This window comes from Acipenser ruthenus, chromosome 1, assembly GCF_902713425.1.
Source record: "Acipenser ruthenus chromosome 1, fAciRut3.2 maternal haplotype, whole genome shotgun sequence".
Lineage (NCBI taxonomy): Eukaryota > Metazoa > Chordata > Actinopteri > Acipenseriformes > Acipenseridae > Acipenser > Acipenser ruthenus.
Window position 1 is genome coordinate 38,930,672 of NC_081189.1, and position 22,352 is coordinate 38,953,023.

Genomic DNA, 22,352 nt, shown 5'->3' on the forward strand with positions numbered 1-22,352 from the left:
AATGTATTAAAAAAAGTTTGCAATGGGCAAAATCATCACAAAGAGTTTTTATTTGCTGTACAAGTAAATGTTAAACTGTTTTACTAAAAATGGCCAAAGCTTGTGGACTGATTTTTAAACTCCACCTTTGTACACCATTTTTGGATAATTCATTTTGTAACATTTACCAAAACAGGTGTTCTCACGCTATGAGAAGCATAGACAGTTAATATTGGAGGAGATATTCACATCACTGGCAAGGCTGCCAACGAGTAAGCGAAGTCTGAGGAACTTCAGGTAAGCAGTGCTGCAAATGCCTAAAGATCTGTAAAACCCTAAATGTGTATATATGGTCATGCAAATAGAAGACTGCTCAGCACTTCAATAACAGGATAAATTGCATTGTTTTGCGAGATCCCTATTGTTTAAGTGATACTAGCACTTCAGTCAACCCTTGCAAGCTGCAAAATGAACAGTATGTGGTTTATCTTGTACATGAAATCCAGAAAACAGTTTAGGCATCAAAGCCTTTATCAGAATGGTCTAAAAACTGGATAATTGGCTGGAGAATGGAGAGGTAAAAAGGTTGTTGGAGTAAAGGTGTAAGAGATGAGAAATGTCAAGAGGGAGCAGTTCGATAATGAGAGAATAAGAAGTTGTATAAAAAGTTGTGAAATGTAGGATTGGAGCCATTGATTTAGTTCTGCATAATAAAAGGTCAAAGGGGTTGGGTAGGTTAGTGTAGAGTAAGAGACAAAGGAAATGTAATTTGCTGAAGAAAAAACTAGGAAATTATTCCTGACAGCTGTGATGTTTTTTAGGCATTCAAGTTGGTTGAATACAAGGTGTTATATCTGAAGGGGGCATTTGGCTCACTGACTGATGTGGTAGTCAAAGAAATCAGGAGCCAACTTCACCTGGCTTTTTTTTTTTTTGCTTTGGCTTTTTTTCCTGTTCATAACATTATACTTTTACGTTTTGTTTCATCAGGCTGAATAGCAGTGACACTGCCGGAGAGCCTATGTATATACAGATGGTAACTGCTCTAGTTCTGCAGCTTATTCAGTGTGTGGTTCACCTGCCATCAGACAAGGATTCTAATGCTGATGATGAGTATGGTAAAAAGGTACAATGCTGCTTATTCATTCTGCACTGATCACATACATACCATATTTTTTATTTTTATAAAAACTACTATTTAAGAACTTTTTGTAAATGTAATCGGTATAGCATATTTCTCTTTGAGCTATATATAGCTTGAAGACGTATAACTGTTCAAGGGAGTTATAACTGCATCAGTCACTTATTACAATTGTATCACATGTTTGGGAAAAGTACCATTTAGAAAATGTGTTTGATGTTTTGCAGGTTGATCAAGATGTTCTAATTACAAATTCTTATGAAACTGCAATGAGGACAGCACAGAACTTTCTTTCAGTCTTTCTAAAAAAGTAAGAATTGCATTACTTTAATGTATGTAGTACCAGTATTTAATGGTTTACATTTGTAAGTGTTATGGGGTAGGGTGAACAGGCCAATAGGCTACTACGATCAACTATGTTTTAACATTTTCTTAAGAGATGCAAGGGTATGGGTATTTATTGGACCCATCCAAAGAACCTTTTCTCCAATTGACAAAAAATGGTAAGAATTTTTTTTAGCACAAGTTATGTAGAGTATCTTATTCTGGGTATTATTGAAGTGCTTGTCTGCTATTTGACAACACAATGATGTACATGGAGGGTGCTTTTGGCAAATATTTCTGCCTCCAGAATATATTTCAAGTAATGTTGGATTGAACATTTCATTTTGTATTCTCAGCTTCAGTTTTGTGTTTTTTAAACTTGTTGCTTTATTTACAGGTGTGGAAGCAAGCAGGGCGAAGAGGATTACAGGCCGCTGTTTGAGAATTTTGTGCAGGATCTATTATCTACTGTGAACAAGCCAGAGTGGCCAGCTGCTGAGTTATTGCTCAGTCTTCTGGGCAGGCTGCTGGTAAGTCAATCGGATAAATATCACATGACAGGTGGTAATCTGACTACATGTCATAATTAGTTTAATAACCGTTTACCTTACCTGCTTAGTTTAAAAATGCACTAACACTTGTAGGTCATGTTTTAATGTGTTGAATATAATTTAATGTTTTGTTTTAGAAATTACAAAGAAATTATAAGCCTGGTTTTAAACATTGCCTCTATTTTCTCCAGGTGCACCAGTTCAGTAACAAGCAAACAGAGATGGCCCTGAGAGTGGCATCCCTTGATTATCTTGGTACAGTTGCAGCAAGGCTCAGGAAGGATGCTGTGACAAGTAAAATGGATCAGAGCACCATAGATCGCATACTGAAAGAGGTACATTTAATATGCATATATTGCATTTTCAAATGACTGATTCAGTGTGTACGTTTTAACAATGGTTTAAAATGTTTTAGTGGTTTAAAATGGGTTTAAGTTGCATTTTATACTCTCAGCCATTTAGAATTGTTCTGGTAGTTTTTACCAATACTGTTGTCTGATGTATCAGACATATTAAAGTAAATACAAGCAGCACAACCTTATTTATTATTTTTTTACGGTATACTACAGCAAAACCTGTGTAATCCAGCCCCTCTACATACCAGTATTCTGTATAATTCGGCAAGATCTTTGGGTCCCGACCAAATCCTTATTGAAATGAAGGGTGTGTGATAACCTCTACAATTTGGAATCTATTCTGGAATCGTCTGCCTGAAGTCAATGTAAATCTGATTGTGCAATCCTGCACCAGGTCATGTGATATTTTTTATAAGTTTAAAACTAGTATATAAAAAGATGTTGCTGATATACTCACATGTCCCTCTGGCACCATTCTGAATTGTGCAGGAGCTATCTCTTGAAAGAAAGTTTGTGCTTATCAAAAAATCTAAACGTTTACCAAAACAACACAAAAATAGCTCATTGAAAAATTCAAAATCACAAGGCAAACTTTCAGACATTCTGATAAGCTGTCTACATAAAAGCAACACAGAAAACTTGACTGTCAGCAGTGTTTGAGTCCTCATGCATGCGTAGGTACAATAGGAACAAGTGAACGTCATTCTGTGGGAATGGTTTAACAAGCTTGTGCTAATAACAGGTAAATCATTTGTTGAGATATTGTAGTTTAAAGTTTGCTGAGGCATTATTATGTTATACTTTTTTTATATTAACTCTGTAATCCAGAACACTGTCTAATCCGGCACAAATATTGAGTCCCAAGCAATGCTGTATTGTACACATTTTACTGTAGTTACTCTGGATTTGGGTTGAAGTCTGATTCCTAGATTTGCACTTTGCTTTCTTTTAGTTTTGTGTCTGAGAGGTGTCTGCTTGGTGTGAACAGTAGGTTTTTTTTGATTGCACGTGGCAAAAATCATATAGGTGTATTAAGTTTTACACTGAAAAGGGTGTAAAAACTATGTAAGGCTTTGTAACATTTGGGCTCAGATGTGCTCAGTGGTTTATCATGGAAAAGAATATGGACATTTTAAAACCTGTGCCTCTGGGAATTAACACTTAGACCAGTCAGTCACTACACTTTTTAATCTTGATAGAAAAAAAGCCCTTTAAACCTACAAATGGGGGGGTTAAAATTTAAAAGGCTCTCCTACCCTACTTGATTCTATGATCACACTATTGTCTCTTTAACTCCTTCTATAATGCAGTCACCGGGAACCGATGAGATACAGCAGTTACAGAAGGCCTTGCTAGATTACCTGGATATAAATGCAGAAACGGATCCATCTTTGGCTGTACGTATTTTTTTTTTTTAAATATATTTACTTATTACTGTTCTCAACGGACAGACTTGTGTTTGGTATACTTACCATTAGTCCTTACTGTACATTTTTGTTTGTGGTAAAGTTAGATAACAGCAGTTTAGAATTTACAAAATATCATCTGTATTTCAACATTTTCATCTCATTTTAGTTTTCCCGGAAGTTCTACATTGCACAGTGGTTCCGGGACACTACAACTGAGACAGAAAAAGCAATGAGGTCACAGAACCAAAAAGATGAGGATTCGTCTGAGGGGGCGCATCATGCAAGAGACATAGAAACAACAGGAGATATCATGCAAAAAGCAGAGGCTCGGAAGAAGTGTCTTCGATCCATAATTAAAACTACACCATCTAAGTTTAGCACGTTAAAGTATGTTTGTTGTGTCAAAGTTGTAATTTTAAAGTTATCTTTTTGCCTCACTTTCTTCCTATTCATTAAACCTAAGTCAATTTTTTAGCTAAAATTCTGGTCAAAACAAAACCGTTATTTGTAGATCAAGTAAAATATGGATCCATTAAGTTAATTGATTGGTGTGTCAGTTTTAGTAACCAAAGATCAGATTTTTCTAAGTTTTGTTGGTGTTCTCAAAACATCTGTGTGGATTACCATTATTTTACCACAAACCCATCATTTGTCAAATGTTTTGTGGTAAAAATAAAGAATATAACAATGGTAAACAGTAAACACCAAAATTTAAAAAATGTAATTAATGTCTTTCCAAGTTTGAGACTAAGCATTTCCTTTCCCTGACCTTTGTTAATGATTTGACTTTGTATTAAGACTTGGAAAGTTTACAATCATGTAAAGTGAATGCCAAAAGTGTAGCATGAGCCAAAAGCACAATTACTTTATTGACTCTCTTGTTTCATTGTTGAATGTATCTTTGTAATTGTTTCACATGTGTTTACAGAATGAATTCTGATTCTGTGGACTATGAGGATTCCTGCCTGATTGTCCGATATTTGGCCTCTATGAGGCCGTTTGCACAGAGCTTCGATATTTATTTAACACAGGTGAGTGGCGTTTATTTCCTACTAGAAATAAAACAGAATAAATGAGTCATTAATGGTTTAATGCAGTGCTTGAAGTGGGTATCTTTTTGTGCACCACATTGTCTGTCTTCAGTTAATCCTGTTGTGCTTCTTTTCATCAGAACATCTGATCAAATTTGTTCATCAATTATTTACTGTTGTATTGTGCACTTTTTAGATTCTTCGTGTTCTGGGAGAGAATGCAATTGCTGTTCGAACTAAAGCCATGAAATGTCTGTCTGAGGTTGTCGCTGTGGACCCTAGCATTCTGGCCAGGGTACGTTTCTTAATAAATAAAGTCTGTAATGTTCATACCAATATCCTTCTAGAAACAATATAGAAAAGGTACTGCATGTGGTAAGTGACTAATTATTTATTTTTTTTATTTTTGTTTACAGCTCGACATGCAGCGTGGCGTCCATGGACGGTTAATGGATAACTCCACAAGTGTGCGAGAGGCAGCAGTGGAGTTACTTGGGCGATTTGTGTTAAGTCGTCCACAGCTTACTGAGCAGTATTATGATATGCTGATAGAGAGGATACTGGTATGCAAGTTTTATCTTGGTGTTCAGTTAAGTTGAAAATGTCACAAGACAAGTGCACTTCTCAAAAGTCGAGTTAGAATTGTGTAGATGTGTGTTTACTGTGTAAACTGTCACTGGACTTGGTATTTATTGTAGTATTTTATCTGTCTTTCTAATTAACATGTTCACATACAGTGGTGTACAAAATATCAGAGCGAGAGATAATATAATAAATTCAGTTTCAAAACTAGTAAAAGCTTTTAGTTATACAGAAGATTACAAGATTTTCAACTGGATTTGTGATATTACCAAGCTCCCTGAAGTTTCTGAATGTGACATTGTAAGGGAAAGTTCACAAAGTGTACTAAAGTTCACTTTAGGTAAACATTCAAAGGCACAATGTCAACACCTAGTGGATTCAAAGAGAATTGCCTTTGTTGTGATTTTGCTGTAGCTGTTATTTCCAAGTGGCATTAAAATGTAATAAGCGTACAGGAATTATTGTCCTAATATTCAAATAGTGTATATATGTATTGTTTTTTGAATTATAGAACAAATGTAATAATTGTGATCTTTTTCTTTAACAGGACACCGGTATCAGTGTAAGAAAGAGGGTGATAAAGATCCTTCGTGATATCTGCCTTGAACAGCCGACTTTTAGCAAAGTTACAGAGATGTGTGTGAAAATGATTCGCAGAGTGAACGATGAAGAAGGCATTAAGGTATGATTACCTTGACATTCATATTTCCAGATATTGGTAAAGTGTTCTACAGTTGCTGCACTGACAGAAATAAAAAATAAATTAACAAGAGAGTTCTGCTTCCTGCACTTGTCCATTGGTTCAGTTGAACACAGTTTGGCTCACATGCAAAAGAATAACAGCGTAATGAGACTAGCTTTTTCCAATTGTTGGCGCGGCAGTAAATATTAATTTAACAATTCTTGAATATTTTTATAATGTTCATATTAATTACCCATTTTATTCTTTTTAGTCTTGCCTGTTAAGTGTATAGGTAATGTAGTTGCAATAATTACACCTGCAACAGGTCTGAGAATATGCATCTGTATGTATCTTACAGCCCCCTTTCCTTCCCTTGACAGAAACTAGTAAACGAAACATTCCAGAAGCTTTGGTTTACTCCCACTCCCAGCCACGATAAGGATGCTATGACCAGAAAAATACTCAACATTACAGATGTGGCAAGTCAAACTTTTTACCCATGATGTAGCTGTACAGTATAAAACAATCCTGGTATTGAAAGTAAATGTTTTGTTATAGATGCAGTTACTATATTTTGTATTCAAATATTGATATATTTGGAGCCTTCAATCATTGTAAAAATGTGTTTCCTGTCAGGTTGCTGCTTGCAAAGATACTGGTTATGACTGGTTTGAACAGCTTCTTCAGAATGTAAGTATCGCTTCTTCTAATGAGGATTTGCTATAACGAATTGTTTATATATTTCCATGAGACAATGCTTAGTTATTTCGTTATTACTTAATTGTATTGTTTATTTTTTTTTAACTGAAGTGAGAGTTGTCTTATATATTTATTGTGTGAGTAATGTTTGTCGAGTCTTTTCCAATACTATGTTTTTTTTTTCTAAACTATAAATTATTTATTGCAGTTGTTGAAGTCAGAGGAGGATGCCTCTTACAAGCCAGCAAAGAAAGCCTGTGTACAGCTTGTAGACAATTTAGTGGAGCACATCCTTAAATACGAAGAATCTCTAGCTGGTATGCAGTTATTTTCTTCCCATTCACTGTAATACAAAGACTTGTAGATGCTGATATTTGATACTTGTTACCTTCTGTCAAGGTCCAAAAAGGAATTGGACTAAGTGGTGTAGTTTCTGTCACAAATTAATTTAAAACTAAGAAAATAGACAGCACTTCTAATCCAACTGAGTTTTTTTTTTTTTATCTTTCAATGTTCTAACTTTTGACAGGTGTGTAAGTAATCATCAAGGAAGATTGACTTTAAGTTAATCACCATTCTGTGTTGCAGTCGTGTTTAAGCGATAGTGCCTGTCGATGAAAGCTCTACTGTGTGGTAGTTGACCGCGACAGTTTACATGTCCTGAGACTTCATAGAGAGGGTACCATTGCAATTAGAAAACAATTTTTCTCATTATTTTCTATAAAAATAAAACTTTAAAACCTAGTTTTACCTTGAAGTATTAATGATTTGTCGAGTACCCTTCTGCTGAGAAATGTTTTAGGAACATAATCCTGAATGTTCATAAAGGATCACATACATAATCAGAGAAACAAACATAACTTTATTAAACAAATAACTTTGTACTTGTCAGAGTTGCTTATAGTTTATCTGGACAGTGCCAAATATCTGAATGGAGCAATATTAATGGCCTGTGGCTGAGTTTGTTGTTGAAAGCTGCTGAGCTCCAGTCGAGCTGACAGATTGTGATTGGCTGATTTGGCAGTTGTGGGTAAAGGACTGGTTGCATTCTTCGGTGCGAAGTATTGATTAGCTGGTTTTGGTGTATAATGAAATACATTTGGACAAATTGTGCCTTTTGTTTAGTATTTGCTGTCCAGTAAATGTGAACTGAGCTTTCATTACGACAAGTCAAAATGAAAAAGCTGTCGTGTAAGTTTGATTCACTGTCTGATAGAAGCCTGCTAGACCTGGAAGCTGATTGGCTGATGGTACTGAATTTTCACATCCTCTTGACAACTTGTAATTTTCAGGATTTATAGAAAACATTGTTCATGCAATTAGGTGGCCATGACAGAACAGTTGTGACTCAACAAGTATGCAAGCATCTCAAAAAGGACCCTGTGGTGTGTGTAGTTTGACAGCTAGCTTGCGAATTGGAACTATAGAACAAAGGACAGTAAAGCCTCATTGTAGCTGCAACAACTAGATTGCTAAAATTAATTGGACGAATGGGCAAAGGATGGAGCAAGATCATCCCAAAAACAGAACTGGATCACAGCCTAAAAAGTATTTATTCTCTTGCTTAAACAGTTTATACGCAGACTATTACAAACAAAATAGTCCACCACTCCAGAGCCAAACTTCTGACTCTGTATTCAGGAAGAAAAAAAGATTAACATGCCCGTATAACCTCAGTAAATACAATATGTTGCAAATGTGCAGTATTTTAACAATGTACAGGATCACTTTCCAGTCCATGGAAACATGTAATGAGAACCACATTATATACTGACAACTTTTTTCCCCATTTTTTAGATTCTGAAAACAAAGGAGTGAACTCCAACCGCCTGGTGGCATGTATTACCACTCTGTATTTGTTCAGTAAGATCAGGGCACAGCTTATGGTGAAACATGCAATGACCATGCAGCCATACCTCACCACCAAGTGCAACGTAAGTATGAGATTGCTTTTGGAAAGAAACTCGCGTTGAAACAAATGTGGCTTTACCACCCAAAAAGCATATATGAATATTTGAATTGGCTAAACCAAAACCTCACCATTACATAACTAAATCAGTTGAGGTGTGTAGTACTAGGCTAAATTTAAAAAGCATAAATTGGCAATAAAAATAAATAATTCTAATATTTGTAGTACTTTGAGCCACCTTGTGGCTTTGTGTTATAATTACATAATTTGTTTGGAATTTTAGAAAATTCTAAAGGAAGTACTTGTTAATGGTGAAGTTATATATATATTATATTCAGAATATGTGGTAGATTACAAAAACGTATACCTGTTAAATTAAACCTGCTTGTTTTCTTCAACTTAAAGAATGTATTTATTGTGACTATTAAAAAAAAAAAAAAATGTTGGCATTCTATGAAAGCTTAATTCTTATATTTTTTGGTGATGCATAGCACATAATCCTGCTTATACAAATTAAATGATCCCTGAATAAAAGGTGAATAAGAGATGGCCCATGCAAGGCTTGACCTGACAAATCCACAGGACATCAGATTTTGAATGTACAGCTATGGCGCAAAGTTTTGCATCACTCTAGAATGCTCTAATTTTGCTTCATAAAGTTGAATGAAACCCGCTGAATAATGTTATGTTATCATATTAAATGACATCCTGCGGATGATGTTTAATCAGTGTCCTATTGTAAGTGACTCTGCATATATTGCACAGTTCACAGCCTACCTCTGTAAAGCACTTTGTGTTGGTGGTCCACTATGAAACGCGCTATATAAAAATAAAGATATTATATTATATTACATACCGCTTTGTAGTTTTCCACATACCGTATTACTGTGAATTTGAGACGCAGACCAAATTTCCCACCCTCCACGTGAGGAAAAATCTAATAAAGATGCATTTACTCGTATAAGAAAATAAGTATGGAGGCAGTTTGTAGCTGTCTGCTGTCACACAGAGCATTGCAGTTATGCACAGCTTAATTCCAGTTGTGATTACTCGCACCTGTTCTCCCTTTTTGTGAACTGTGGTATTGCTTGGCAAATAGAAGAATATGGGGGTCTGATTTAGAACTGAGCCTGATAACATAACGCTGAAATTGTAAAAGCTTCTGTTCGAATTTCTCTGGAAGCTAATGATGCTTTGTGATAGGGATGATCCTGCGCTGCTGCTGTGGTAAACAGGAAGGCTTTCCCGAAGCTAAGCTGACCGGGATGCACTGATTGGCTGGGGGGCATACCCAGGGAGCCTACGCCTATTTCAGACCGCAGCAGCGCCAGTTCGAGGCTACTGCACCACGGCTATAGCTACACAGGCAGGCGCTGAGCGAAAGCTTGCTTTGTTTACATCGAGGAGGAGAGCGTCCGCTCCGCAGGATAGCTGTTTGCTGTTTGTGTACTCTGGCAGTCACATCTTTTGTTGGCGATTTTTAATACATGCATCACTATACTGCAATTTTTGAGAAGTGCGTCTTAAATTCGAAGGAATACAGTACTTAATGAAAAACTGACAAATTGAAAAATCTGACATTTCGAACTCTAACATGAAAACATATCATTTCTGAAAAGATGTCCCAACTCAGAAGGTGACAATTAGAAGTAGTAACAAGTAGATTCAAGCTAAATAAGCATGATTTTTACATAGATTTTGTAAGTTCAGAGCAAGCCACAGGGAAGAGCCATACCTCCTCAGAAACACGCTCAGCCATCATTGCAGTTCATAAGGAAGGTTTTAGTAGATGTCAGATAGCCAATAGAGGTTATGCCAGCCAAAGCACAGAATCTAGGATCATCCAGAAATATAAGATGCCTGGAAGCTGTAAAGCTGCCCCCAGGTCTGGACGCACAAAAGTCAGCACTGCTCGCCAGGATCGCCACCTATGCGTTCAAGTTTTACCGAAAGGGACAGCTATGAACAAGGACTGCTACCTGAAAACACTCCAAGACCACCTCCTTCCTATGGTTTGGAACCATTTTCCCAATGGTAATTTCTACTTCCAAGATGATGGAGCCCATTGCCATCGAAAAACAAGTGAAGAAACGGTTAGAAGACAACAGTTTCACAGCACTGGAAATTGTAAAGGCTGCATGGAGGAATCTAAACATAACTCCACCCTTCAGTGCCTGATTGAGTCCATGCCTGAGAAGATTAAAGAAGCCTTCAGACATAATGGAATGTACTGCAAATACCAAGTACTACTATTATGGCTTCCGATAGACACTTGCAATATAATTTTGTAGTTTCTTTGATTACATGATGTTAAAGATATTTTTTTTTTTTTAAATGAAGTCTCAATTCTACAATCCTAGGGTGATACAAAACCTTTGGCCAAAGCGAAGTTTCAGATCCATTAATTGTCAGTTCAAGTTTTATACTATGATGTCAATATATAATTTTTATTGTTACAGACTCAGAGTGATTTCCTGGTCATCTGTAATGTTGCAAAGATTTTGGAGCTGGTAGTACCATTGATGGAGCATCCCAGTGAAACTTTCCTTGCTACTATTGAGGAAGATCTCATGAAACTCATCATTAAATATGGCATGACAGTAAGTGACTCAGAAACCCATTTTACTTCTGGTGTGTACTCTTAAGTAATGAGTATCTCGTGTTGGTTTCAAAATTGCTACTTATATTGTCAGTTCTCCTGTCGTAAACCTTTTTTGTAAGATGTTTAATTGTCACGGTTATGGTACAATAGGTTCCCTGAAAAGTCCCTGCTACGGCAGTAAACTTACAGCACCTCGAGCCACTTCACAGTGGACGGTGGTCCCTCTCTGACAACCATAGGCCCTGGCAGCTGGAAGAGCTGTGCCTGGTTAATAAGAACCTCCTCCGTCAGTCAAAAATGAACGGGCAGACTAGTTAGAAACCGGGCTTCGCTGGTAGCCGCACGAAGGCGTGCTTGATGGGGACAAAGGACTGCTGTTGGTTGCCCCTATTATACCAGGACATACCTTTGGTCCCACGGTGGACGAGATGCTGCAGCGCTGTCGCCACGAGCTGGTGCATCTGCTTTCCAAGCAACCACCCCCAGTGCGCAAATCAGTGGCAGACTGGCGTCCTAGGCCCCAGCAGCCTCATAGATCGGCACAGCCAGCTGCGCATGCTGCCAGAGGTGGTGTTCAGAACTGGCCTGTGGCTGCTCGTCAGAGGCTACAATAGGTTCCGCCGCACAGCGCAGAGACAGAAGCCATGCATCAGCCCTAAGAGTTTGCTGCCACAGGCCCAAGTCCCCTTTTCAGGGAGCCATCTGGAGTATTGACATCAGTGCACCACAGACATATGGGTGCTTACTATCGTTCAGACGGGCTACTCACTGCAGTTCAAACGCAGTCTCCCACCCTTTCGGGGCATGAATGCAACATCAGTCACGGACCCACAGGATGCCGCGGTGGTGTCTCAGGAGGTAACAGCTTTGCTGCAAATACTTTTGCAGGATAGACCCCCTCCAGTGGGAAAAGGGTTATATTCCAGGTACTTCCTACTGCCCGAGCTGGATGGAGGCCTCAGCCGGATCCTTGACCTCAGGCAGGTCAACCTGTACCTGAGCTGAAGGAGGCTAAAAATGTAGACAGCTGTTGCAGTCAATCAGGCCAGGCGACTGGTTCACTTCGTTGGACCTCAAAGACGCCCATTTCCACATCTCCATAAAACCAGCACGCAGGAAGTATCTGCGGCTCGCATTTCAGGAAACAGCATACGAGTTACAGGTCTTGCCATTTGGCCCCATTTAAGACGCAAAGGCATCAGAGTACTCAATTATTTGGACGACTGGCTCATTTGTGCCCAGTCTCCAGCACAGGCAAACGCCCACATGGAAGTTGTCACTGGCCACTTTCAACAGGGCCTTATCGTGAATCATGCGAAAAGCCAGCTGACGCCCTTTCAGACAAACTCCTATCTAGGAGTGTGCTCGGACTGCAGAGTGCAGAGATTAGCCGCCTGTTTAGAGCTATTTCAGCTCAATAAAGCGCTCACGGTTATGACGTTCCAGAAACTTCTGGGCTTGATGGCAGCAGCTTCTTAGACCCTACCTTTGGGTCTCCTGTGCATGTGCCCTCTGCAGGCCTAGTTCAACAGCAGGGTCTTGCAGCATGTGTTCTGTGTCTCGCCACTGTCTAAAGGCACCAGAAGGGAGGTTGTCACCACGGACACGTCTAGCCTCCCAGTCTCCATCGCGTGACCTGCAAGCTTTTGCCGTGGGCACACAAGAACTGCCTCTCACTGCGGTCAGTGCACCTGCCCGGTGTGACAAACTGGGTGGCGGACCTCCTCTCAGGGGGAATTCCCAGCGCCTCAGAGTGGAGGCTTCACCCCGAGGTGGTGAGCCTCATTTGGGAGAGATTCGGGAGAGCAGAGATTCCTGCCTCCCAGGAATCAACCCACTGTCCTCTCCTGGTTCTCCATAACAGATGAGGACCCACAAGTGGCCGGGGTGCTCTTAGTAGGCCCAGGAGGCTCTGGTTTACAGCCATCCATCAAATACTAAACTACTGTTAACACAAAGGCTAATAAACTCAAGGGGTGTGCATTTTGGTACAGTTCTATGAATGTTTAAACTCTATGCCATATAGTAGTTTAAACAATCTCTGTCTGTGTATAGATATACATATGAACACAGACACTTTTTCTTTATGTACTAACAGTAGACCCGTTCACATGACGACGTGACAGGATTCTAAGCACTGTTTGTTGCCTTCATCTGCATGTGTTTTTATATTTTTCTGCATTCCAGTAACAGCAACAGCATCACCGTGTCTGCCTTTTAAGCGAAGATTCTTGAAAATCTGTACATCCGCGTGTAAATCATTTTTTTGTTTTGCCCAGCAGCTCTTTTACATACACTACAGTACATCTTCCCATCTCGATAAACAAGCCACTGATACTTCATCTTCCTTTCAAAATTTAAGAATGTATTTTTCATTTGCGTTTTTTCTACATTCCTACTGCTTTTAACTGCTTTGGTCACTCTAGTACTCGTACAGTCAGATGTAGATGACTGAGATGCAGATGAGCAATCTTCTGAAGCATAGCAAAAAAACTTCCAATTGACAATTGACTTGCTGTCAGTGTACACTCTGCTCTAGCTATTCATTTTTATGCTTAAAAGAAAAAAAACTGTCGGGACATCCCTGTTAAACTAGTGGGGAAAATAACAAAAGCACAACATTAAATTAGGCGACTGCAAAAATGAAATGCGAGTTAAGTAGGATCATGGATGAACAATTCACATAATTTGTCAGTTCTGTTTGAAATAAAAAAAATTAGTCTCCGTCTCAATTAGTCTGAACGTAAAAGCAAAAATTGTTTTGTAATTAACAACTTTTTCTGAGTTTAATTGAAACAGAATCAGTTAAATTTGTGTAAAGGGACGTCACCAGATTAAAAATAAAACCTGAAAACTTCAAGCCCTACTGTGTGTGTGTGTGTGTGTGTTCGCATTTACTTTTTCCAGAATACTTGTTTTATTTCTTAGCAATATGGACCTATGTTAATATGGGACATAACATGTTATTTTAAAATAAAATACAGTGCATGGTGGGATACTAATGTATTAATTTCCACCCTGTGCAACCCTGATTGTGTACAGGTGTAAAAAACTAAAAAATGTGCTTATTCTTAGCCCTCTGCACAAATCAGTGACCATCGGGACTGATGCTAAACGAAAGCCAGAGACTGTTGCATTTTACAACACAACGAAGAACAGTGTGGATATACTGGATCAAATGGCACGTCTGTATTCTGTCAATGGTGGTACTCGCAGGTGGCCTGTGTCTGTTTTTTATAATGTTTTGGACCTGGCAGCCGCTTTGGTTTTGTACAAGGAGTGCACCGGTAACACAATCATTCGGAGGGACTTTATTTTGCAGCTAGTCCCGGAGCTACGGCAGAAACATTTTGATAAGAGACACGAAAGCCGACTGGCAAATGCCCCTCAGCCTTCAGCCAGTGCTGCGCCCACTGGCACACAGAATAAAAGACAATGCCAGGTTGCTAAATGCAATAAAAACAGAGCTTATGATGTCTGCACCCGTTATGAAAAGGCAGTCAGTGTCAAATGCACTGGTACAGTTGAAAAGCATGTTTTCTGTGTAGGTTGTACTTAGAAAGCTGTAATAGAACTCTGAACAGACAGACAGAGCCTTTGAACTGTTTCACTCAAACCGCTGTCACGTTGCATAAGTTATGTTTTTGTTTTATGCTATTTTTATAACTAGTTATTTATGTTTTATAATTATGTGCATACAGCTTTCTACACCTGTTTACACAGAAGTTTATTGCGTAAAGTTTATTTTATTACAGTTTTTCATGTTTATATATGCGCTCTTTGAAAAATAAGAACAAAGTTAGTAATTTTCAATGTAAATACGATGCTTCCGCTCTGAAAATGTTATGTATGATGTTCATAAATAAAAATATTAAGTTGTATCAGATTGTTTGTTTATCATTTTCATATCGAAGCCGTTTTAAAACATTTTGCGGGTGCGGCAGTTGTATCTAGTCCAAAATCTCGGCAGTTCTAGTGTTAATGTCTTGAACGAACAAAACACCAGCTGCATCAAAGATAATCTAAAATAGGCCTACCACTTAATCATTGTTATTTTAGTTTTTTGGGGGGTTTTTCTAAGCTAAAGAAATGTAATTTGCAGAATTCGAGTCCCATTCACACGCATATTTAACCCACAAGATCAGACAGGCAGTGAAGCAGGCTTCATAGTTTTCGTCCCTTCGCGTTAAGAACTGTAGAACTATCCTGCAGAATATTTTGAAAAACAAAGTAAAGATACAAAGAAATTAACCCTGTGCTCAAACTGAGAAAACCACATGGAAATTAGCATCGGGGATCAGAGGTTTTTTTAGAAGCTCCACACAGTGATTTTCAGTACTGCGGTGTAGTGGGAGATTTTAACTGTGTGTGTGCATTGCTATGTGGTGGTGTTTTACTTATTGATTTCATTTTCATAACCTATTGAGGTATTGTGAACGAGTGGCTTGCAGTGCGCAGGTGTAGTGGTGATGCAGTGCTCTGGAACAGACACACTCACAAGACAGTTGTTTAAATAATACGCACGGTTCTACACACCAATGTGTTTTGCACCGTGCAAAAGGAGGGTTACAGTCCCAAAATAAGAAGACACTTTAATCAACTCAAGCACAGACACGGACACTTTTCGTCAAAGTGGGTGCTCAAGTGCAGGTGCGTGGTGCAGTGTAGTCCGGGGTTTGTTGCTGGCGTGTAGCTACAGCTCCTGGTTCATGTTAGCCGTCTAGTGAGAACAAACAATAATAATCAAACTGACAAACAAACAAAACACGGTACTTTTGGTTTGTTTTAGTTTCTCTTTCATGGTCCTTGCAGTTTAACCATAAACCAAAGAACAGATTGCTGGGGCCACTTCCCCTAAATACCCTTCATCATGCCCTCTTTCGGTGGTGCGGCCAATCGCGTCTCCTCCAATCCGTGACTGACACATCGCCTACGCATTAAGGCGATGACTTCTGGTATCGTGGCCCCGCCCCCTTCCTGGGTGGCCGGCTTCCGACTGACCTTGGAATGAACTGCCAATCCATCCATTCCGGGGCACTCTCCTCCGGTTATACAGTGCCCTCACAGACCGGGAGGGAGATTGTTGACTAGGATTCATTCACTCTGTCACAGGTATATAGTTAGTTATACCATTAATTACAGAAACCATGCATATTTTACAAACAGCAACCTACATGTATTCTAATATTTAGTTATTTAATGTATAAATTAAGTAAATTAATAACACTTGTTCCTATTCATTATAGTTAGAATCTGTAGGCTTTTTTTCCTTGATTGCAGATTCTAATTTTATGCAGTGCTTAAACCCACCTGTGCATTCATTCTAGGTTAATTTCAGTGTTATTACTGTAATTTACAAGAAATAAAGATAATATCAAAGTATTACACCAGTGTAGGTCTATCATACTGTCTGTATACCAGTATATTGATTTTTTTATGTTTTTTTTAAATTTTTTAAATTTTTTTATTGCACAAATATACTTTTACTATTGTAACCACTGAAAAACCCCATTTGGTCACGTTGCATTAATTTTGAACTAAAAATTAAGCTAGAAAAAATGTGTTAGTCATAAAGCAGTATACAGTACAACATGTGTTATGATACATTTGGTTTTCAGCATATTCCACTAAATCAAAGTTATTTAAGTCGTAAGGAAAATTTTGTACCTGACGGTGGTTCTGGTGATTAAAAAAAAAAAAAAAAAAAAAAAAAAGTGTTTCTGTATCAGGGACTGCAACTATCGTACATTTTCCATGGAAACCACCAAGTATTTTCAGGTGGATTACATAATAATCTCTCTCTTTTCAGGTGGTGCAACATTGTGTGAGTTGTCTTGGGGCAGTTGTTAATAAAGTGACACACAACTACAAGTTTGTGTGGGCATGCTTCAACAGATATTATGGTAAGTTATTTTATGTACCAAAGTAATGCAATTTCCTCAGAATTCCATATGTGGTTTGGTAGCCTTCAGGCTTCATTATTCCTGTGAAATAGTAAATTCTGAGGCCTTTACAATATTGAAATGTAGTTCCTTTTTGGAGATTGTTAATTACCAGCGGTAGGCGATATCACATTGTGGGTATTTCCAGTAGCCAAAATAATATAAATATAAAAAGTTCAGGCACTTCGCACACGAAGGTGAACATGTTTTGTGATCTGTCTTTTTATCTACCTCTTAAATGTAAAACATATCAATTAACTTTTTAGGATTTGAGTGTAGGTTTGTGTATTTGTGCAAGCTTTAGTATTTAAATTACTTTTAGGTTGTAAAGTTTATCAGCAATTAAAAAAAAAAAAAATGTTTTAGTACTTAAAAATATCTAATAGCCTGCATGTGTTTGTTCAGTAACTTGTTCAGTGTGTTTATAAAGTTTATTAAAAACCTGATTTATAGAAGAGAGCACCAAGCCTGTGTTATGATATGCTGACAAAGTTGCTGGAAGTAATTCGTCAATCTCATGTAATGTTGTAACCCTTAAAATACACATTTTGCAGTCCCATTTCTGTAAAGATCATCTCAGAACTTTCTGAACTTTTTTTATTGTGTGGTTAAACTGAATTGGGTTGCTGATGTATTTATTTATTTTCATTGCGTGTTTTGGATTTTAAATAAATATTCATATTGTTTTTACACAGGTGCCATAACCAAGCTAAAAACACAGAACCAAGAAGATCCAAACAGCACAGTCCTTGCTGCCAATAAACCTGCACTCCTGCGCTCACTTTTCACTGTTGGTGCTCTGTGTCGACATTTCGACTTTGACCAAGAAGAGTTCAAAGGCAACACCAAGGTTAAAAAAAAAATGTATACCTGTCACACAAGTTAAAAATGATCTTTTCTGTGGCACAACTTTAAATTTGTATTCATGATTTTGTTTTTATTTTTTAGGTTGTTATAAAAGAAAAGGTACTCGAACTGCTGCTTTATTTTACCAAGCATGCAGATGAGGAGGTGCAAACGAAGGCCATCATTGGTTTAGGTAAGGGATTCTTTTGTGCTTCATTGTAAAGGCTTAGATAGGAAAGGCTAGTTTGTGTGTTTTTATATCTATGTAATTATTGAGTTTCAATGAATTTGGGGTATATTATATTTACATTTTTTTTATTTAGTGTTATATTCAAGTGTTGCAACTGGCAAAGTTTGCTATTGTGCTAAATTTGAATGCTTTTTCAGTGCTATTGCAAAGTATAAAGGCTGACAATGGTATTTTTGTTTCAGGGTTTTCTTTTATTCAGCACCCTAGCTTGATGTTTGAGCAGGATGTGAAGACTCTATATAATGGTATCCTGTCAGACAAGAACGGTTCTGTGAACTTGAAAATCCAGGTGCTGAAGAACCTTCAAACTTACCTGCAGGAGGAAGATACCCGCATGCAGGCGGCTGACCGAGAATGTAAGTACAGGTTAACCTAAATCAAACCCCCCTACTTTCCTTCTGCTTCCTCTGCCTCCTCCGACCTCTCCATCTGTCACCCTTGACTATCCCTTTCACTCTTTATCCATCTCCTTCTGATAAAAACCTAGGTGTTACTCTTGACCCCTCTCTCTCCTTCTCTCAACACATCTCTTCCCTGACACATACTTGCCGCTTCTTTCTTGGCAACATCTACAGAATTTGTCCTTTTCTCACTACTTATTCCACTCAACTTCTGGTCCTTCCATGCCCACTCCTAAGCACCACGTTACTGGATCCTCAGCTGATGCACTATCCTTGCACTATTGCATTACTATTGTGTTATTGTAGATATAAATTGTTGTAATCCTAACTTGTTGCATCTTAAGCTCTTGTTACACGAGTCAATGCACTGGCAACATAAATTGTAGCAACGTGTTGCCTGTGACGTCACCGCGGGGGATTTGACCTGTTACACGATACAACTAACAGTTAACTCGCATTCGATACAAATTGCCTTTAATCCAAGCAATACCCAATCATATTTAAGAACTACGTCACGTGGTTCTGGTTTTTAGGTCATATACTTACAAATACCAAGCATCAGTACAACTATTTAATATTACTACATCTTTAAATAATTGAACAAATAATAATTATAATAATAAAGTAGTAACGTTTACAGAATAAAAGCAAATAAGCCAAATATGTAAAACTCAATTTAACGTACATTACTACACGTAGATAAAAAATGAATGATAATTCTTAATTTCTTTAAATGCTGTAAAATATATATGTCATAATAAAAAAACAGCCTTTTTTGATTATTATCGGTGTGGCAGAGTAACAGTTTAAAAAAAAGGTAACAAAATAACATAATATGGACATCGGTTTAGCAGTGTTACAGTAGCTACATTTTTATTCCCCTATTATTATTATTATTATTATTATTATTATTATTATTATTGCTGTCTTTTATACAAAGGTATTTTAAATATTAAGAGGGGGAGACCTGAACAAAGTGCAGTTTGGGGTTAGTTAACGATAGTTGGACAAAGATTAAGTAGTTTTAAAAACTTGTTAAAAGTAACTCTAGTCCCAGCATTGGTTGTTATCAAAACAGTCCACTACCAAAGTAACGATGTGTTGACCAACCTTCATAAAACTATGAGAAGTATTTCTTTCTCCTGAGTCCAGGTAATTGCGGCTTTCGTTTCCATTTCAACTGTTGTTTTCACTGTAGCAGACAGAATCACGTGACACACACCAGTGCTCTGATTGGATATTGCCTGGAACCTGTTGCTTGGAGTAGGATTGCTGTCCACTCAAACAATCGCGTTGCCACGCAGTTGCCAGAACGTTGGCAATACATTGTCAGGGCTGTTACACAGGGCAATCCTCACAGGATTTGGTTGCAGGCGATAAAAGTTGCTAGTAAATTGACTCGTGTAACAAGGGCTTTAGTAGTATAATTTGCCCTTACTGTAAACTATACTATATTTAAATACTGCTTTTGCATTGTAACCCTGTACTGCCCTGTAAAACCTGTAAGTTGTCTTGGATAAAGGCGCCTGGCAAATTAAATAAATAAATAAATAATAGTAATAATCATCATAATAACCAACACCTCTGCAGTGCTGGATGAGCCCCTCTTTCTCAGGTCTTTATGTAATTTACTGCTAGTTTATGGTATTCACTTCTGTCTAAGTAGTCCGGTCTATGTCTTCCTTTGGGCTTGTTGAAATTCATATACAATTATTTCTCACGGTGTACAGTCTTGTGGTACAGTTTTGCCAGGGTGTATGTCAGTTCAGTTTGTTCAGTTTCAACAGTATAGGTGTTTTATATTGACTGAATAAAGTGTTGTGGGACATTTGAAATGCTGGTGTTTATAAAGTGATTGTGTAGAGTCAGAAAGGAAGTTATGGTTTAACAAAAGGAACAGTCCTGCAAGTGGCATCTCAAGCTCTTTTTGAGGTTACTATAAGACAAGTTATACTTGGAGGCGTTTGTTTGTCCTTGTCTGGACTTTTGTAAATGTTACCAAACTGTTCATTGTATTAATTTACCTTGCAGGGAAGAAATTGTCAAAGCAAGAGGATCTGAAAGAAATGGGCGATATTTCCTCAGGCATGAGCAGTTCCATAATGCAGCTCTACCTCAAACAGGTTCTCGAGGCTTTCTTCCACACGCAGTCCAACGTCCGCCACTTTGCTCTAAATGTTATTGCTCTGACACTAAACCAAGGTCTTATTCACCCAGTACAGGTATGCTATATTTCATACTGTGATGCTTGATATCCTCAATTGTATTTGCAGTCTTACAAGATTTGAACTGCGCTCATTTTTTTTTTTTTTAACATATTTTCCATACTGTAAATGCAGAACAAGTGGCCCATGTTTTGATTATTTACTGTACGTATGTATACTCTTTCAGTGTGTGCCATACCTGATAGCCATGGGTACAGATCCTGAACCGACCATGAGGAACAAATCTGACCAGCAGTTGATTGAAATTGATAAGAAATACACAGGTTTCATTCATGTAAGTAAAGCACATTTTATACTGTAATTTAATTTATTTTAGATCCACTTTTCTTAATGTAAAGGGCAGACCTGCTTAGCTGCTTATTTTTCACCTGGTATCTGAAGTTTACTTGCTGATGTGTTTTGTATGCTGTTACAATTCCATTTTTAGATGAAAGCTGTGGCTGGGATAAAGATGTCATACCAGGTACAACAGGCAATCTGGGCAGCCCACAACACAATAATAAGGGGATTCAGACAGGATGAGCAAAACACTGCCTTGTGTTCCCACCTTTTCACCATGGTCCGTGGAAACCGCCAGCATAGACGAGCATTTCTTATTTCTCTGCTCAACCTCTTTGATGACAGTGCAGTGAGTATAAGGGACTTTTAATATCTCTGCGCATGAATTAAGAAAAATCAATACGGTTCTTGCTGCAGTTTATATAGATCATATCGTCATAAATTTAGCAAATTGCAATATTACTTTCACATTTCTAGCTTTTTAATGAAGTGACTGTTTGGTAGTTTTGTTGGATTATGTTCTTAAAGACCAAAAAGTGGAAGTAATAAATGTTTGAGAGAAATGCATTTATGTATTCAAATGTATTTATATATTCTTTCACCCTACAGAAAACTGACGTGAACATGCTGTTGTACATAGCGGACAATCTAGCCTGTTTCCCATTCCAGACGCAGGAGGAGCCCCTCTTCGTAATGCATCACATTGACATCACGCTTTCTGTCTCGGGCAGTAACCTACTGCAGTCCTTTAGAGAGGTAGGCAGCAGTAATTCATCAGATAAAGGCATACTCGACAAAATAAGGAAGAATTACTAAGGTTTATTGATCCTGTTAGTAGATTATTGGTCGTAGTATTGTACTTCAAAATGCGGTATGTAACTGAGGGATCATCACTGACACATTTTGACCTGGGCAGAGTTTTGAGATCACTGGAAGATACTACAAGCAAAAAAGAAATACGTTTTACACGGTGTTATATTTTGATTACATTTTTACCAGTTTCAAAACATCTGAGATGATAGTTCTGAAATTGTCGGTTTTTTTTAAAGGGAAATAAAACAAAAATACGTGATTTGTATTTGTTTACCTGAGTATTTATACTTCTAAATAATGCAGAAAGATTGTGCTTCACTGAATAGTATTA

The 22,352-nt window shown here is 37.8% G+C and overlaps 1 protein-coding gene across 7 annotated transcripts in view; it reads left to right on the forward strand.

Annotated features, from left to right (window-relative positions):
• The window catches only part of LOC117421088 (nipped-B-like protein), a 101,299-nt gene that overhangs the window by 73,579 nt on the left and 5,368 nt on the right, over positions 1 to 22,352 (forward strand). For all 7 annotated transcript variants that reach the window (XM_059024926.1, XM_059024936.1, XM_059024942.1 and 4 more), the window contains 24 exons: positions 176 to 276; positions 970 to 1,105; positions 1,348 to 1,430; positions 1,842 to 1,974; positions 2,187 to 2,330; positions 3,662 to 3,748; positions 3,927 to 4,147; positions 4,689 to 4,791; positions 4,988 to 5,086; positions 5,208 to 5,354; positions 5,921 to 6,055; positions 6,436 to 6,534; positions 6,692 to 6,745; positions 6,963 to 7,071; positions 8,552 to 8,688; positions 11,123 to 11,263; positions 17,075 to 17,168; positions 17,903 to 18,057; positions 18,156 to 18,246; positions 18,486 to 18,659; positions 20,736 to 20,926; positions 21,096 to 21,203; positions 21,357 to 21,557; positions 21,818 to 21,964. In XM_059024926.1, coding sequence (XP_058880909.1) covers positions 176 to 276; positions 970 to 1,105; positions 1,348 to 1,430; positions 1,842 to 1,974; positions 2,187 to 2,330; positions 3,662 to 3,748; positions 3,927 to 4,147; positions 4,689 to 4,791; positions 4,988 to 5,086; positions 5,208 to 5,354; positions 5,921 to 6,055; positions 6,436 to 6,534; positions 6,692 to 6,745; positions 6,963 to 7,071; positions 8,552 to 8,688; positions 11,123 to 11,263; positions 17,075 to 17,168; positions 17,903 to 18,057; positions 18,156 to 18,246; positions 18,486 to 18,659; positions 20,736 to 20,926; positions 21,096 to 21,203; positions 21,357 to 21,557; positions 21,818 to 21,964 — 3,090 coding nt within the window. The remainder of the gene's footprint in view (positions 1 to 175; positions 277 to 969; positions 1,106 to 1,347; positions 1,431 to 1,841; positions 1,975 to 2,186; positions 2,331 to 3,661; positions 3,749 to 3,926; positions 4,148 to 4,688; positions 4,792 to 4,987; positions 5,087 to 5,207; positions 5,355 to 5,920; positions 6,056 to 6,435; positions 6,535 to 6,691; positions 6,746 to 6,962; positions 7,072 to 8,551; positions 8,689 to 11,122; positions 11,264 to 17,074; positions 17,169 to 17,902; positions 18,058 to 18,155; positions 18,247 to 18,485; positions 18,660 to 20,735; positions 20,927 to 21,095; positions 21,204 to 21,356; positions 21,558 to 21,817; positions 21,965 to 22,352) is intronic.